The sequence below is a fragment of the Chiroxiphia lanceolata genome, chromosome Z (assembly GCF_009829145.1).
Source record: "Chiroxiphia lanceolata isolate bChiLan1 chromosome Z, bChiLan1.pri, whole genome shotgun sequence".
Classification (NCBI taxonomy): Eukaryota; Metazoa; Chordata; class Aves; order Passeriformes; family Pipridae; genus Chiroxiphia; species Chiroxiphia lanceolata.
The window spans coordinates 34,434,191-34,449,767 of NC_045671.1; the positions used below are offsets into that span (position 1 = coordinate 34,434,191).

At 38.9% G+C, this 15,577-nt stretch overlaps 1 protein-coding gene across 7 annotated transcripts in view; it reads right to left on the reverse strand.

Annotated features, from left to right (window-relative positions):
- The window catches only part of PRUNE2 (prune homolog 2 with BCH domain), a 144,886-nt gene that overhangs the window by 52,388 nt on the left and 76,921 nt on the right, over positions 1–15,577 (reverse strand). For all 7 annotated transcript variants that reach the window (XM_032675256.1, XM_032675253.1, XM_032675257.1 and 4 more), the window contains exons 7-8: positions 7,759–7,917; positions 287–6,782 (exon numbers count right to left, since the gene is read on the reverse strand). In XM_032675256.1, the coding sequence (XP_032531147.1) occupies positions 287–6,782; positions 7,759–7,917 (6,655 nt within the window). The remainder of the gene's footprint in view (positions 1–286; positions 6,783–7,758; positions 7,918–15,577) is intronic.

Sequence of the window (15,577 nt, forward strand, 5' to 3'; positions counted from 1 at the left end):
GATTATACATTAACATTGCAATCATTCCTAAGGGACAAATGATTCAGTGTCCCATATGCTAGGCCCTGTACAAACAACAGAAATGGTATTCCTACTTCAACGTTTAAAAGCTTCAGAAATGTCTGAGAGAGCGGCACTAGAGGTCTTCCCACAGTACAGTTTTGTACATCAGAGAGACACAAAACCTCCAAACTTCACTCAAAGCCTCCTCATTAAGCAGTAATACTCCAAACACTTCTTCCTTTCTGTGTCCCATGGATTTGCCCTGGAAAGCATGTTTTCTTACCATTGGGTGATCTTCTATCTCCCTCTGGCGGTGAGTTTGGATCGGTTGTTTCTGCTTCAGATTTTCCTGGTGAAATATCAGAACCTCCTGGAGTTACTACAGACCTGGAGAGCAAAGGTACTGAGATATGATTTTCCTGAAGGCACTCTATGGATGTTTCAGACGCCTGATCTTTAACACTGCTGTCTTTGGTCATTAGGATGCCTTCTGCACTCTCTGGAGGTGCTGGCAGTGGTAAAGGTTTTTCCAAAGAAACACTGTCATAAAATGGCTGCCGTAACAAGAGCTCACCCTTTGCACGCTCTCTGCTGCCAAAGGATTCAGCATCAAAAGATGCAGAGGATGGTGGATTACACACCACTGGCGACTGAATACTGGGCATTTCTTTAAGCACAGGAACGTTATTTTCAATTACAGCTTCATATGCTTTTGTTGTGTCCTTAAACAGTTGATTATTTGAATCAGAATCATGACATTCATTACTATCAGGTAAAAACGATTTGAGAAAGAGTATCTCTTTATCCTTTGATTCCCCTTCTGCTGCTTCACTGCCTAGTACTGCCAGTGTGTTCATTCCACCATGTGTTTCTGCCAGGACATTAGTCACTGATGCATTTCTGATGTTATGTTCTACTCCTGTCTCAGATTCATCCATACATTCTTCTGACATGTCTAGTTCATTACCAGTTATTGCTGTATGGTCAATATGCGAATATTTTACAACTTCAGCCAAGGCACTAATTTCTTTTAAGCTTTTTTCTTCTCTATCAGGCTGAATTAAATCGCTGGAAAACAAATGCATTTGGGAGGTTGCTATTTGATCTGCGTCAGTTGGTGTTCCTTGATGGCTTGCATGAGTGAAACTTTCATGGAACATGTCTTTCTGATCTAAGGATGTCACTTGAATAACTTCACTGGCAATTTCTGTCAACTCAGCTGGGTCAATAACCAGTTCATTTTCTAGACCATATTCTTCCAAAGTTGCAGATTCAGGAGGCTCCTGAGTATTAGAAGAGATGAGCTGATAGAATTCGTTGATCTTTCCTGGTTCATAGTCCTGGAGGCTACCACTTTCAGAGTGCATCTCCACCTTCTGCATTACTAACTGATGTTTTGAATCAAAATCTACCTCTTTACTCATATTTGACCATGTGTGAATTGACTGACTGTTCTTGTCCTCGGGATCCACCACAATCTGAGAAGATGGGATAGAGGCATGCTTAGCTCCATACTCCTGGCACACATCAGGACTGTTTGAAGACTCTGAACTATTATCTTGGTTACAGCTTAAAATATCAGGATTTTCACCATCTGGTTTCAAAGTGACAACCTGCTCTGCATTAATCCACAGGTCAGGTTCCACTGAAAACAGTTGATTACTTTCTTTTGTGTTATCCTGTAAAATATCTGGGATAAGTGCAGTTTGGGGAACTAATATATTCCACCCTGAACTTGACTTTTCTGCCATTTCAAAAGATAAGTCTTCTACGGTGAAAGCATCTGACAGGGAGTTGTGCACATCTAATCTTTCACAGGTGTCCTGCTGCTGTTCTTGAGGAATGAGACTTACATTTCCCTCATTGTCTTTTGGTAGATCCAGTACAGTAATTGCTTGAACTGATGTATTTGGTATAGCTTGTTCCCCATCTGCAAAAGAATTCTGTGGAGCCAGTTGATTTTCCTTATCTGTAGAAAACAACTGCTCTATCACGCCCCCTTCTTCTTTATCCAGTATGAAAGCATCAAATTGTTTGAACTGTACAATGTCTTGATTTATCTGACTATCAGGACTATTGATAGGATGTACTAGCCTTTCATTTTCTTTTTCACCAGAGTACAGGGGGGCAGGCTGATTTCCATCATTATCTGCTTTAGTCAAATCTGCTTGTGCTAGATCTTCACCTTGGGAAGGTGAACAACATGAGTCCTCCTTACTGTTTGTTAACTGGTTTGTTTCAGAGTGACTTGAAACAGAATACTGATCTTCCAATTGCTTTTCTTTGCAAGGTTGTAAATTCCACCATTCTGAGCTGTTATCTGGAAAACCAAATGTTCCTACTATGGATTTTGGATCAGTTCGTAAATCAGCTTCCAACGACGTACTCCACACAGCCACAGTTTTTGAAGAGTACTCTTCTTTATCACCAACAGCAAAAGTTGGTGTTGCATCCTTATTCATTTGATACAAATATGTGTCTTCTCCACTACCTGTTTTTTCATTGAAAATACTTCTCTGAGTTTTTTTCTGAAGTGTTTCACAGTGGCCTAAATATTCAAAAGTCTTGTGATGCTCAATAGAGTCAATAGTCACATCCTCCTGGAGTACCTTCCTGGCTTTAATTGTTTCAGAATTTTCATTGAAGATGCCTACCTGGGCCTCCTCTCTCACCCGAGTCTTTGCACCTAAACTGTCTTCATTTGCTTCAGTATTTGTTGCATTTGACTGAACATAATCCTCTCCAATTTCAGATGCTTTATGCTGTTTGTTTTCACACAATGAATCTTCATGAATCACTTCTGGACATGCCCCTGAATTCTCTGAAACCTCATTTATGTCAGGACTTGATAAAGAAGATACAGTATCAACATCTACATGGGCATTCCAAAAATCTAAGCTCTTAGGAGCTTGGTTATGTTCAGCATTTGTTTCAAATCCTTCTTCACATTCATTCCTTTTACAAGAATCTTCAAGATTTTTATTATTTTTTATCTCCCACATATCTCTACTTCCTTTGTGATGACTGGCAGCTGGAAGGTCTCCCCACACATTCACAGATGCATCGCTCAAATCAGGACTTGTTCCACTTGAGTGTGCATAATCATTTATTGAATTACTCCACACGCTGTCTTCTTCCAAATAACTTTTGATCTGTATATCCTTCAAAAGGCTGCTTGTGGTATTTGCCATTTCAAGGACTTCACTTGCCTCAGGACTTGTTCCAGGAGATTGCAAATCTTCACATGGCTCTGAATTCCAAGCAGTTTGAGGAAAACTGTCACTAAGCACTGCACATGGCTCTCCACAAAGAGTATTATCAGGTTCTAAATTTTCAGAGTTTTCATTTCTCCCAGAACCTATTTCACGTAAAAGTGAATTCTCCATCACAGACATATGTGTAATGTCAGGAACAGTGACATATGCAGAAGGACTTCTCCTAAACTTATCTATGAAAGAATTTTCATCATTCCCCTTCAGTTCTGAGCTACTTGTGAAAGATACTAACTCAGAATTACAAATGCCTAGATACTTAGGAGCCACTTCATGTAAGCCTTCTTTCTCTTCTCCCAGAGCTTCCTGTGGTTCATTCACTGAAAGAACTGGTGTGCCTACGCCACAACCATTCTTTCCAGAGTCATTCCAGATGTCTGAGGTTCCAGGCACTGTAGAATAACTATTTTCAGGATTATCACTACCCGTATTAGAACTTTCAGAGATACTTTGCATCTGGGGACTTGTTGCATCCTCTGTCACTGTAGCCTCTTTTTCAGCTCTCTCAGAAAGCAGCTGTGACATTTCACTGTAACTGTAATTTTGTGGTGTGGCATCATCAAAAGATTCATAATTTCTGCCTTCTTCAGAAGCACTTGAAGAAGATTCTACATTATTCTGCAACAAGTCTTTCCTCTCTTCCTGACTAATTGGATTGCTTTGATTGGAAAATGACTCATTCTCTGTGACTAACAATTCCAAACTAACACTATTCCTCATTTTTTCTGGGGAGGTGGAAACTTCAGTTGACCCATTTTCTTCCAAATCTGCTTTACATGAAGGTTCACTGTCCTCTTGCACTGGTTTATTACAAATGTCACTAATCATCTGCGGTTCACTTATCTCATGTGTCTTCTTACATTCTTTTCCTTCCTGAGAGATGACAATGGCATTGTCCCAGGCTTCCTTACAACCCTGTTCACTCTGCAAACTCCATGAGTTCAGCTGCTGCACTGAAACCTGACTATCCAGCTCTCTGTCAACACCAGCAGTGTTCTGTGCTGCCTTCTTACTAAGCATCTCACTCCCTAAGTCACATATTTTCAGATCTAAACTATTCCCAGTGCCCAAGGTTGTCACAGATGTGTCTGTGTCTTCTACAGGAACACTGTCCACTGTTTCTCTGTTGTCAGCTGCCATCTGTCTAGTATTTAATTCATTCTGTGGTGGTGATAAGTCATTTACTGTTTGACTATATGCCAGTCCTGGTCTTCTGTTTTCAGATACAGAAAAACTATTTTCACTGGTATGTATCCCAGTTGAAAAACACAGATTAGCTGTTTGTTCTGAATTAAGAAGAGGTTTAGCAGTAATTTCACAATTTCTTTCTTGTAACGGGGTGACATTATTTAGGGGAGTGTTCCACTTATCTGTATTTCTGGTGCTTGAAAAAGGCACATTGCTAGGAGATGATGGTTCCTTACTTGCTTTCTCAAGTACTTTTGGCTCAGCCAAATATGGGTTCATGAATTTACCAGTAACTGTTTCTTCATCAAAATCTCTGTCCTCATTTTCTCTTCCATCTTCCACATATGTAGGTGATACATATGAATCAGACGTTGAATAATTGGTGTCTAATGGAGAAACAACTAAATCTTCCCCCATATTTGAAGAACTAAGATCTAAGTTTTTATACAAAAAGGAATTCTCCCATGGCACCACTACTTCTGTTACTTCCTTCCTGATGTTTTTATCGTACATGTTCCAGGTATCTATATTTTCAAATTGTTTTGGTCTATGTTTAGGGTCACCAAATAAATTTTTTTCCCCTGTTTCCAGCCTGGAATTATTTTGCATATTATTGAAAACAGAATCTGTACTTTCAGATTTTCCATATTCTTCTACTGCGTAATATCTTCCTTTATCCCAGGCTTCTAGATTTTCAGTCTCATTGTCCACTGTGATTTCTGAAGAATCTGATAAACTAGTTTTTGATATGGCCCATTCCTCAGGAACATTCACTGATTTTTTTTCTCTATGCAGTTTGGGCATGTTCCGTACATTTTTTGAGGATCTAGCAGCATCTTCTTCATCAAACTTGGTCCAGATTTCGTAAGAGTCTCCAGCTAGCAGACTACCTTTTCCTTCATCACTACACCATGCATCTGACATCATAGGTGTTGGCTGACTGACCTTCCACGGGTCAGTAAATCTCTCCAGTTCTTGCTTTGTCTCATCTAAAGAAGCAGTTTGCAAATGTGGATGTTTGCTGTTTTTCTCTTGATTCTCATGGTTCCAATTATCTTGTTTAAACTGTTTATTCCACAGACCTGCTCTCATGTATTCCATTTGCTTTGGCTGGTTTTGGAGGAACATAGAATCTGAGGCTCTTCTATCAATATGTTCTCGTAGCAAGGGACTTTCTTTAGAATCTTTCCATAAGGCAGGACTCTGAAATACAGACTGCTGCTCACTTGAACTCCATGCATCGGCATTTCTGGACTCTAGGTCAAAGGCATCCCACCAGTTTCCATATTTAACACAAGACTGAGAATAATTTGTGCCATCTATTTCATTAATTTTTTTTATAACATCTTGCGGGAAAATTAAAGGCTGTCCATTATCTAATGGTGACATTTCTACAAGACTGTTCATAGGAGTGGGTGGAATTCTTGAATCAGCAGATTTCAACATTTCTGGTGAAAAAGAATCACCTTCAACTAAATTAATCAAACTTGAAGTTTTTTGACACATTTCTCCTGGATTCTCATCAAATTCAGCCGAATTGTCATCCTCGTTTTTTGTCATAAGTAAACCAGTTGAATAATTTGCTGTATCATTTTCTAATAGGTTTGCCTCATCAAGTTCTTTCTGCACATTGAGCCGATGCCCTTCTGACAAATCACTGTTAAGGAAATAGTCATCTTCTGGGGAACAATCAACAGAATGAGAAGATGACTCAGATGGAGCTGTAACCACAGATGCTAGATCAAAATTGAAAAGATCAAAGTTATCGCTGTTGTTTCCTGATTGAGGCTTTTGTTCTTCAGCTATTGCTCCTTCAGGAATAGGGCTATAGGAATCAAAGCCAAGCAGAAGATTGTGATGGGAAGCAGCACCTTCTGCAACAGGGCTATCATCACTAAGGAAAACAGAACTCTCCTTGGAAGACCGGCTGCTTCTAATGGTAGCCAATCCACTGTCTGGACTCACAAGGTCTATATTAACATCAATGTGGGCTTGCATAGATCCATTTAGGTCTTGAGGATTTTCTATAAAATTGGCAGAACTGGGCTGTGGTTCTACATCAGAACCGTATAACTCCATAATACCAGAAGATCCTTGTGAAAGTGGAGCACTTCCAGCAACAGCTTCAGTAGAAGAAGTTCTACTGTTTGATACCATTTCTGGTTGTCTTCTATTTATAACTTCCTTAACTAGAAGAAAAATTTGATCACAGGTAACCAAAGAATTTTCTTGATGATAAATGAGAATTTGGTCACATTCACATTCTAGAGGATCCAGCTCCAAACAAGGATTCTGACATTCTTCTAATTCACAGCAGATCTGTTGAAAAATAGGATATTTCAGAAGTCATTGCAATCATGGACATAAGGGCACATATTGACTACTTCACCACATAACACAGCTATACCTATCTCTTCCTATTAACCTATTTCTTGGTCATTTTGCTGCAGCATCCTTATTATAATACCTAAATAGATGAAGTATTAGAATATGGGTTCTACAGACAAAATATGGGTTATAGAATTGGTCAAAAATTATACCATTGACTTTCCAGTTCACTTCTTGTTATAACAGAAAATCCAAATAAATGTTTTCTGCCTTAATAACTCTGAGTAACATAGGTAAAGGTACACTAGAAATGTATTTCCAGAATGGGATAATGTATTCATAAAATAAATGCATTTATATTGACCTTGAAAACAATGGAGTCATTTAACCACCTATCCCTAAAATTAGAACTTTTTTCAAGACTACGAAACGGGTGCAAAAAGTTGCCACTGAGATGGTTTCTTCCATCTGGGGATAAATATATATTAAAAAAAAAAAAGGACAGCACCTAGCTTTGGATAAATGAACATCCTAGTAAGAATTTGGTTTCATTTCAGAACTTGAATTCTTTAGGAATAACATACACATATATGAGTTCTGGTCATTACTAGTTACAATTTTTTTATCCCTCATTACCAAAGACCCATTTGTGTAGATCACAATACAAACCCAAGCCAAAACTAATGGGGAAAAAAAAGAACATTTTAGCTGAACTGAGAAATCTTATTTCTTTTGATATTTTTTATAACCATACACTTTTTTATTTTTAGCTTGGTTGGAAGCAATAATAAATATCACAGTCTTTAATTTTGTATCATATAAATAATGCAGCCATTTTAAATAGCTGCTCAGTTGCTGGCCAACTGTTGCTACTTTTTGACCTCAGTTAATCAGCACCATACATATTTTTTTAAAAAAAATGTTTTTCCCAAGAAAAACATTATCTGATTTTTTTCCAGGAACTTACTTGATTGCCTAGCTCTACATTTTCCAAGTACACTGCTATTTGTTGTTTTGTTTGCTTCTTCTCTGACAAACAGTTGGCCAAAATGACAAGTACATCAAACCTGTATTTATCTATGAATGCTTTCAGGTCACCAACAAGACTCCTGTGTAACACGCAGTCCTGAAATACAGTAAGAAATTGAAAGAAATGTCATCATCTTTTCCTTGTTCTTTTCATCCAAATCTGTGGTAAAAATAGCAAGAAATGTTAATAAGCATCAGCATCTGTAACAGGCAAAAGAATTCCATTCCATCTGTCAAAACAACTACGTGCCCCCCAAAAAATCAAGAACCCATCTCACAGCACAGTAGTGGACAATTATTTCTGAAGATCACTAAAATACTAAATGAAGGTTTTGTCTTTTTGAAATTGCTGGTGAAACATAATTCCTACTTTTTCCTGCTATTTGCTTTTGCAAGGTTGCTTAAAAGTACTTCAAGATCAAGACTAGTGTATCCCCATGATCAAGAAATCAGGTAAAGGAGCAAGAGACCTGCATGGATGAGCAGGGAGCTCCTAGTAAATCTCAAATGCAGGAAAGAAATTCATGGGATGTGGAAAAAGGAACATACTACATGGGAGGACTATAGAAACACCATCAGAATATGCAGGGATGCAAAAGGAAGGCCAAGACCCTCTTGGAATCGAGTCTGGCAAAAGACATCAAAGCCAACAAGAAGGGTTTCTACAAGTACATCAACAGCAAAAGGAAGATTAGGGAAATTGTGGAGCTGCTCCTGAATAAGATGGATGTCCTGGTAACAGAAGACACAAAGAAGACAGAATTACTGAATGCCTTCTTTGCCTCAGTCTTTACTGATGAGACTGGCCCTCGGGAACCCCAGATTTCAGAGGAAAGAGAAGAAGGCTGGAAAAAGGAAGACTTCTCCTTGGTTGCAGAGGGCTGGGTTAGAGATTGGCAAGGCAGATTTAACACCATAAATCCACGGGCCCTGATGGGATGCACCCGCAGGTGCTGAGGGATCTGGCAGATGTTATTTGCTCTGCTACTCTTCATCATCTTTGAAAAAACGTGGAGAACAGAAGAGGTGCCTGATGACTGGAGAAAAGTCAGTGTTACTGCCCTTCAAAAAGGGCAAGAAGGAGGACCCAGGAAACTATGGGCCAGTCAGTCTCACCCCAGTCCCAGGAAAGGTGATGGAACAGATCATTCTGGAGGTCATCACCAAGCTTGTGGAAGACAAAAAGGTCATTGGTAGTAGTCAGCATGGAGTCATCAACGGGAAATCCTACTTTACCAATCTGATACCTTCTGTGATGGCATGGCAGGATGGGTTGATAAGGGCACGTTGTCTACCTTGACTTCAGCGAGGCTTTTGACACTCCTCTCACAGCATCCTCTTAGGTAAGCTCAGGCAGGACATGCGGGTTAGGTGAATGGACAGCGAGGTGGATCAAGAAATGGCTAAATGGCAGAGCTCAGAGGGTTGTGATCAGCAGAGCAGAATCCAGCTGGAGGCCTGTAGTCAGTGGCATTTCCCAGGGATCAGTACTGGATCCAGACTTATTTAACCTGTTTATTAACCACCTGAACGAAGAGATAGAATGTACCCTCAGCAATTTTGCTAATGATACAAAGCAGGGGGAAGCAGCTGATACACCTGAAGGCTGTGCTGCCATTCAGTGGGACCTTCATAGGCTGAATATTTGGGTGGAGAGAAACCTAATGAGGTTCAACAAGGGCAACTGTAGGGTCCTGCACCTGGGGAGGAATAACCCCAAGTACCAGTGCAGCTGGGGATTGACCAGTCCCAGAGCAGCTCTGCAGAGAAGGACCTGCGAGTCTTGGTGGATGACAAGTTGACCATGAGCCAGCAGTGAGCCCTTACAGCCAGGAGGGCCAACGGTATCCTGGGGTGCATTGGGAAGAGTGTGGCCAAAAGGTTGAGGGAAGTGATCCTCCTCCTCTACTTGGCCCTAGTGAGGCCACATCCGGAGTGCTGTGCTCAGTTCTGGGCTTCTTAGTACAAGAAAGACAAGGAGCTTCTGGAGAGAGTCCAGTAGAGGGCCACAATGACGACCAGGGGTCTGAAGCATCTCTCTTATGAGGAGAGACTGAGGGAGCTTGGCCTGTTTGGTTAAAAAAGACTAAGAAGGGATCCCATTAATCATATAAATATGTCAAAGGCACACATCAAGAGAACAGTGCCAGACTCTTTTCAGTGATGCCCAGTGACAGGACATGGAGTAATGGCCATGAACTAAAACGCAAGAAGTTTCACCAGAACATGAGGAAGAACTTTATACTGACTACGGCAGAGCTGTGGAACAGACTGCCCGGGGAGGTTGTGGAGTCTCTTGCTTTAGAGATATTCAAAACTGATCTGGGTGCCTTCCTTTTAATCTGCTCTAGGTGACCCTGCCTTGGCAGTGGTGTTGGACTAGATGATCTCCAAAGATCCCTTCCAAACCTAATAATTCTATGATTCTGTGATACTATATAGCTATTGCTATTTCTTGAATAAAACCCCTTTTTTATTAGAAAAATAATTTATGAAATTTGTCATAAATATATGACAAACATATGCCAATATTTCATCTAAAATAATAGATATTAAAATAATAGTATTGAGATGCAAAATCCAGCACTCAAAAGGAATTTGTATGAGCTAACTTAATTTTGCAGCCCTTTCTATGTGTGCATGTTGATGTTATGTAATTGCATACAATTTTATCAGGGATTGTTACTGTAGATTATTTTTTCCTGCTCTTTGAATTCTGTGGAAAAAAAAAAAAAATCCCTCTACCTGCCCCCCCCCCCCCCCCCCCAAAATAAGGACTAAGTGAGGCAAACTAGTTTTAAACTTTTTGTATCAAAAAAAGTGCTTACTTTCACACACACCCCCCACCAAACACACAAGAGGTAAACATTTGTCTTTCCATTCTCATTTATGCTTGGACTAGCTCAGTTTTCCAGATTTTTAAATAAACCATACATATCCACCTTTCTCAACTGGGAACATAATGCACAGAGTATAAATGTCTCTCTTCAGTCCTCAGTTTTGATAATTACGAGTGAACAAAGACAGAAATTTTATTTTTTCCTTTATGTTTCTGCTGTTTATATTTGAGATTTTTTTTTTGTCATCTTCTAGCTAAGACTTCTTTTGTGCTGCCAAGCTACACTAGCCCTGAATAAACAGCAGTTCATCATGAACACAACATACTGTATGCGCAGCTTGGCATGTTATTCCCCTGCATCTGTCTCCTACGTAATAAATTACTGTTTTGGTTACAAATATACAAACACTATTTATTAATCTACTCAAATGTGTCCATAAAATGCATTCGCTCCCTGTAAGTTAAACTTAAACCAAAAAAATATGTTTGTCAAATGCTTTGGAAAGAGATTCCTTTCTGAGATTAGACACAAAGTTCCACTTTGGTGATTGCATAGCACCTAAAAATGAGGCTTATGTGAAATTCACACAGATTAATGCACATTCAGCTACCAGTTTACTGGTGTACACTCAGATGTGAAATCTGAATAGGGGGTTATGGTGAGGAATTATTGTGAGTAAGGTTTGAATGTCCAAAATGTCCTTAAGTATGGAAAAGTTAATTCAGTTATCCTACTCCTAACTGCAATTAGAGCAATTAAAATCTATTCAAATAAAAAATTTGAACTAGAGCAGATTCAAAACCATCTGAAAATCCCTGACAGCTTCTTATCTTAGTTACCCACTCACAGCCAACTCAAGAAAATTGGGGGGTCACAGAGAGGAACATGGGCAAATCTAGGAACTAGTCTGCAAGGTGTGTTATGGTAAATAAAGGTAAAGAAAGGTAAATAAATACGGTAAATAAATGATCATTCTAAACAATTGCCAGTCTTCAAGCTTCACTTTCATGAAGCATCACCTTATGATGCTTCACCTTCTTGTATCCACTGAAAATGCAAGCAATTAGAAATTTTCAGTTAAAACTGTGTGACTGAAATGTAAACCTCATGAAACTGACATTGACTGATAATATCTGCCATCATATCAATCTGCATTTGGTACTGACAAAATGGTAGGTTGAGGAGTGCCACAAATCCTATTTTCTGCAGTATTTTGAGCAAGGAACCTCTTAGCCTGCCAACATGGCAAAGGAAAACTCCCTTGCCATGTCTACACGAAGAGCCAATATGTACCTGCAGGGCAATCAGAGGTTTATTTCCAGAGTCTAAGGCCAAGAAACACTAGGGCATCATAGAGAAAGACTATGAATAGAATGGAACAAGATACAACATTCACATGCTAGAAGTAGGAATGGTTATGACAATGGTTATGGCACAAAATGCCATACATGAAAGGTCAGTTCTACAAGTCAGAGCAGGAACCAAGGAGGTAAACGGCTGTGGTAAAGCCCCTGAAGGTGATAAAATCTGAATTTGCATTGTGCTCTTTTTTTGCTAATTTACATCGTACAGTGAAGGAATTGATGTAGCAGCAGGTGATCCAATAGCATGTTGCTGTAAGTGGGGAAGTTGTCAAGTACGTATCCCTGGTGGAGCAACAGGACTGGAAAGCTTCACATTGGGCCACATTAATACTAACAATAATGGACCTATACTACCTACATGATTACCTGATCAAAGTACTTCAGGTTCTCATAATTTCTTCCATGCTCTCAAACTTACTTATTCAGTGTGTATTTTTTAATTCCTGAGGTTCTCAGCCTGTTGATGACTGTGCTGGTTTAAAGGTAAACCAGCAGGGGAAAATGAACTCAACCCAAAAGAGAGATTATAAGTCAGAATAACAATTTAATAAAATAATACAATAAGTACAATTATACAGACAAACAATTGGTTTTAACCCACTAAACCCCAGTGTATAACCCAGCACCCTGGGGCATGAACAGAGTGGTGTTATTTGGGTCCCCTGAGTCCAAAGTAAAGGGAGAGGGGGAAAACCAGTTGGTGAGAATGCTGTTGCAGTCTGGTCAAAAGTGGTGATTGCAGTCTGGTCGAGGGTGGTGGTTGCAGTCTGGTTGAGAGTGGTGGTCTGCAGTCTTCCTCTGGATCCCCACGAGTGGTTAAAAAAGTCCCAAGACTCCAAGATTATATATTCTCCAGTTCAGGCAGGAATGCTCAGTACTTCCCTCAGGGCGGGGGGTTCCTCAATGGATGTGAGGACAAAAACACCCTTCTATCTCGCAGGCCTCTCAGCACCTAGTTTGTAGCCTGATGAGTCAGGCTGCTCTGGGCAGAGGGTGTTAATAGTCTATTGACAACAGTTTCTGGGAAATGGCATGGAAGGCTATAGAATACACAGTTTTGGGTTACACCCATACAATGATGAACTGGGCCTAGCTGTTCTAACTAGGACAATGACTGAGGGAAGCACAAAGATTAACTGAGCAGTCTACCTGTCCCTCTCCATTGGGTACAAGTTGAGAAGGAGATCACTCATGTACTAAATGTTTTTCTCTAGCTTGCCCTTCAGACTGTGTTGTTCTAGATATATTCCTTTGGTGCAAAATAAACCTGGCCAGGTAACTGTACCAGAGAAGCCTGCAGACAGCATCCACTTGATACTAGTAATTACTTCACCTGTGAGTCTTTGTCTTTATCTAAAAGTGCAGCAAAAAGTTCTCGTATTAACATTCTTTATATCTGGCAGTAGAAATTAGGAACAGAGTTGTTTCCTTGTAAGAAAATCCTATCATAGCTAAAATGATAAAAAGGTGAAAATATCTTCTATGACCAGGGTGTCTCCAGCATGCTGGTGCATGGACTGGAGGCTTATTCAATGCTACAGCTCTCAGGGAGCCCACAACTTAAAGAGACATACAATTAACTACAGTGTTTTCTCCTTTATAATGCTAGCACTAATAAACAGGGTTTTGGAAGATACTTCACAGAGGCTTTTCTTACTGGGTTCATAATGGACCAGCACTTCCTGGTGCAAAACACTATCCACTGATGAGAGACTGCTCAGAGCAGCATGAAAATGGGTATAGGTGTGCCAGCACCATACACCTCATTGAAAGAAAACATTTTTAAAGAAAACGTTAATTAGTTGAGGATTTAGAAGTGCAAGAGGGCAAGAGATGCTTTACAGTGACATACAATTGATACTACTGAGGAAATTATTAAGGCACATCAAGTCACAGTCAAAGAAAAGCAAAATTATGCTGATCACATCCCATTTATTACTAGACTCCATAACCTGTCAATGAGAAAAACTTTCTGACAAAAAAGTCATTATTCTGCAAACGTAAAAAACACAATTCCTCATTCTGTGGCATGAGGAATAACATACAGGCTTCTTACATTACTACTACTAACCAATAATTAATGTTCAAATAATACCTTACAATGTAAGTTACTCAATTTTCCCATAAAAATAATTTTAATAAGCAACAATAAATGTTTCCCATAAACTTTTACTTCATTAAGCACATCCAGAAATGAAACACAAGGCAAATAGAACTTTTTACAAGAATAGGTTAAAGAGTAAGTTTGCTATAAAATGCTGTTATAACTAAACTATTGAAAAAAGCCAGATTTGATTATGTCTTACACATCATGAGCCTACTTCATCAATTTTTTTGTTGACTAGGCTATTAATCAAAACCTAAAATTAATAATTAATTTAAAAATAAACAAAGGTAATTCTATTATTGTTAGTTAATATTATTAACTTAGGTAATAATTTCTTTTAAGAGTTTAATTCCATCCTACCTCCCAAATATCCTTAAAGTTTACTCTTTTAAACTAGTATCAACGCAATTTCAATATTCCCTTCATAAGCATTCAAACATTCAAATAAATAAAGACAGTTGCAAACAAGAAAGCCTTATAAACCACCAAAGAGTATATATTGAAAGACTTGTAGACATATGGACTCTTGCACAAATTTGCTAACCTAAGTAAAAACCAGAATGTTGCACATATTATAAATGCTTACAGAAAATAAAACATTTTCTTCAGAAGTGAAAAAATGCAAATCAATTCAACTGTTAAGCTGAAATTACAGTTTAACAAATCCTAAATTAATTACATTCCAAATTAATTACAAGTACTGTAAAATATGCTGTTGATGAATTACTGTAGAAAATACACTGACATAGCCAAATGATGACAAAGGTCAGTCAACTATTCATGCTTATACTACTTATCTTTACTTTATTAGCATGTACTGGCTTAAGCATTAACTAATAAACAGCATATGTAAACATTATTAGTTGTCATAAGTCACCTATAACAAAAAATGGATTGTAAGTGTACTTGAAATGTATGTACTTGAAATAAATAGAATCTAGTAGTAAATACATTTTGCATAGTTCACAGTAATACGACTACTGGAGAACTTCAGTGTCATAACTGTGGCAAGAGAGCCTACCTCCGACAACACCTAAAATCCAATATAATGCAAGCTATCAACAGATGGCTCCAGGTGCTGTCTTGGTGTTAAAGACCATCTGGTGCTAAGACCATCCTGGTTCACCAGACTTTGAATACACATCCTGCTATTGCAACAGGATGTGACAGATAAGCTAGTCTGCTGGCTTGTAGATCTGTGACTAGCAGTCAGTCACCTTATACTATAAAAGTCCAGTCCCCTTTCATACAGTTCGGTTTTTCTAACATAACCCTTCTTGTGGTGTATGCATGAAGATTCCTCCCTTGGCTGGGGATGCCCACCAAGGATACTCCTCGAGGTTGAGAGAGAGATCTCCCCACCAGTGTTTGTATGGGTGAGTTACATCAAATTTCTACTCAATAATTATTTCTTTTTGCTAGCATCAATATAATTGTTTCAATAAT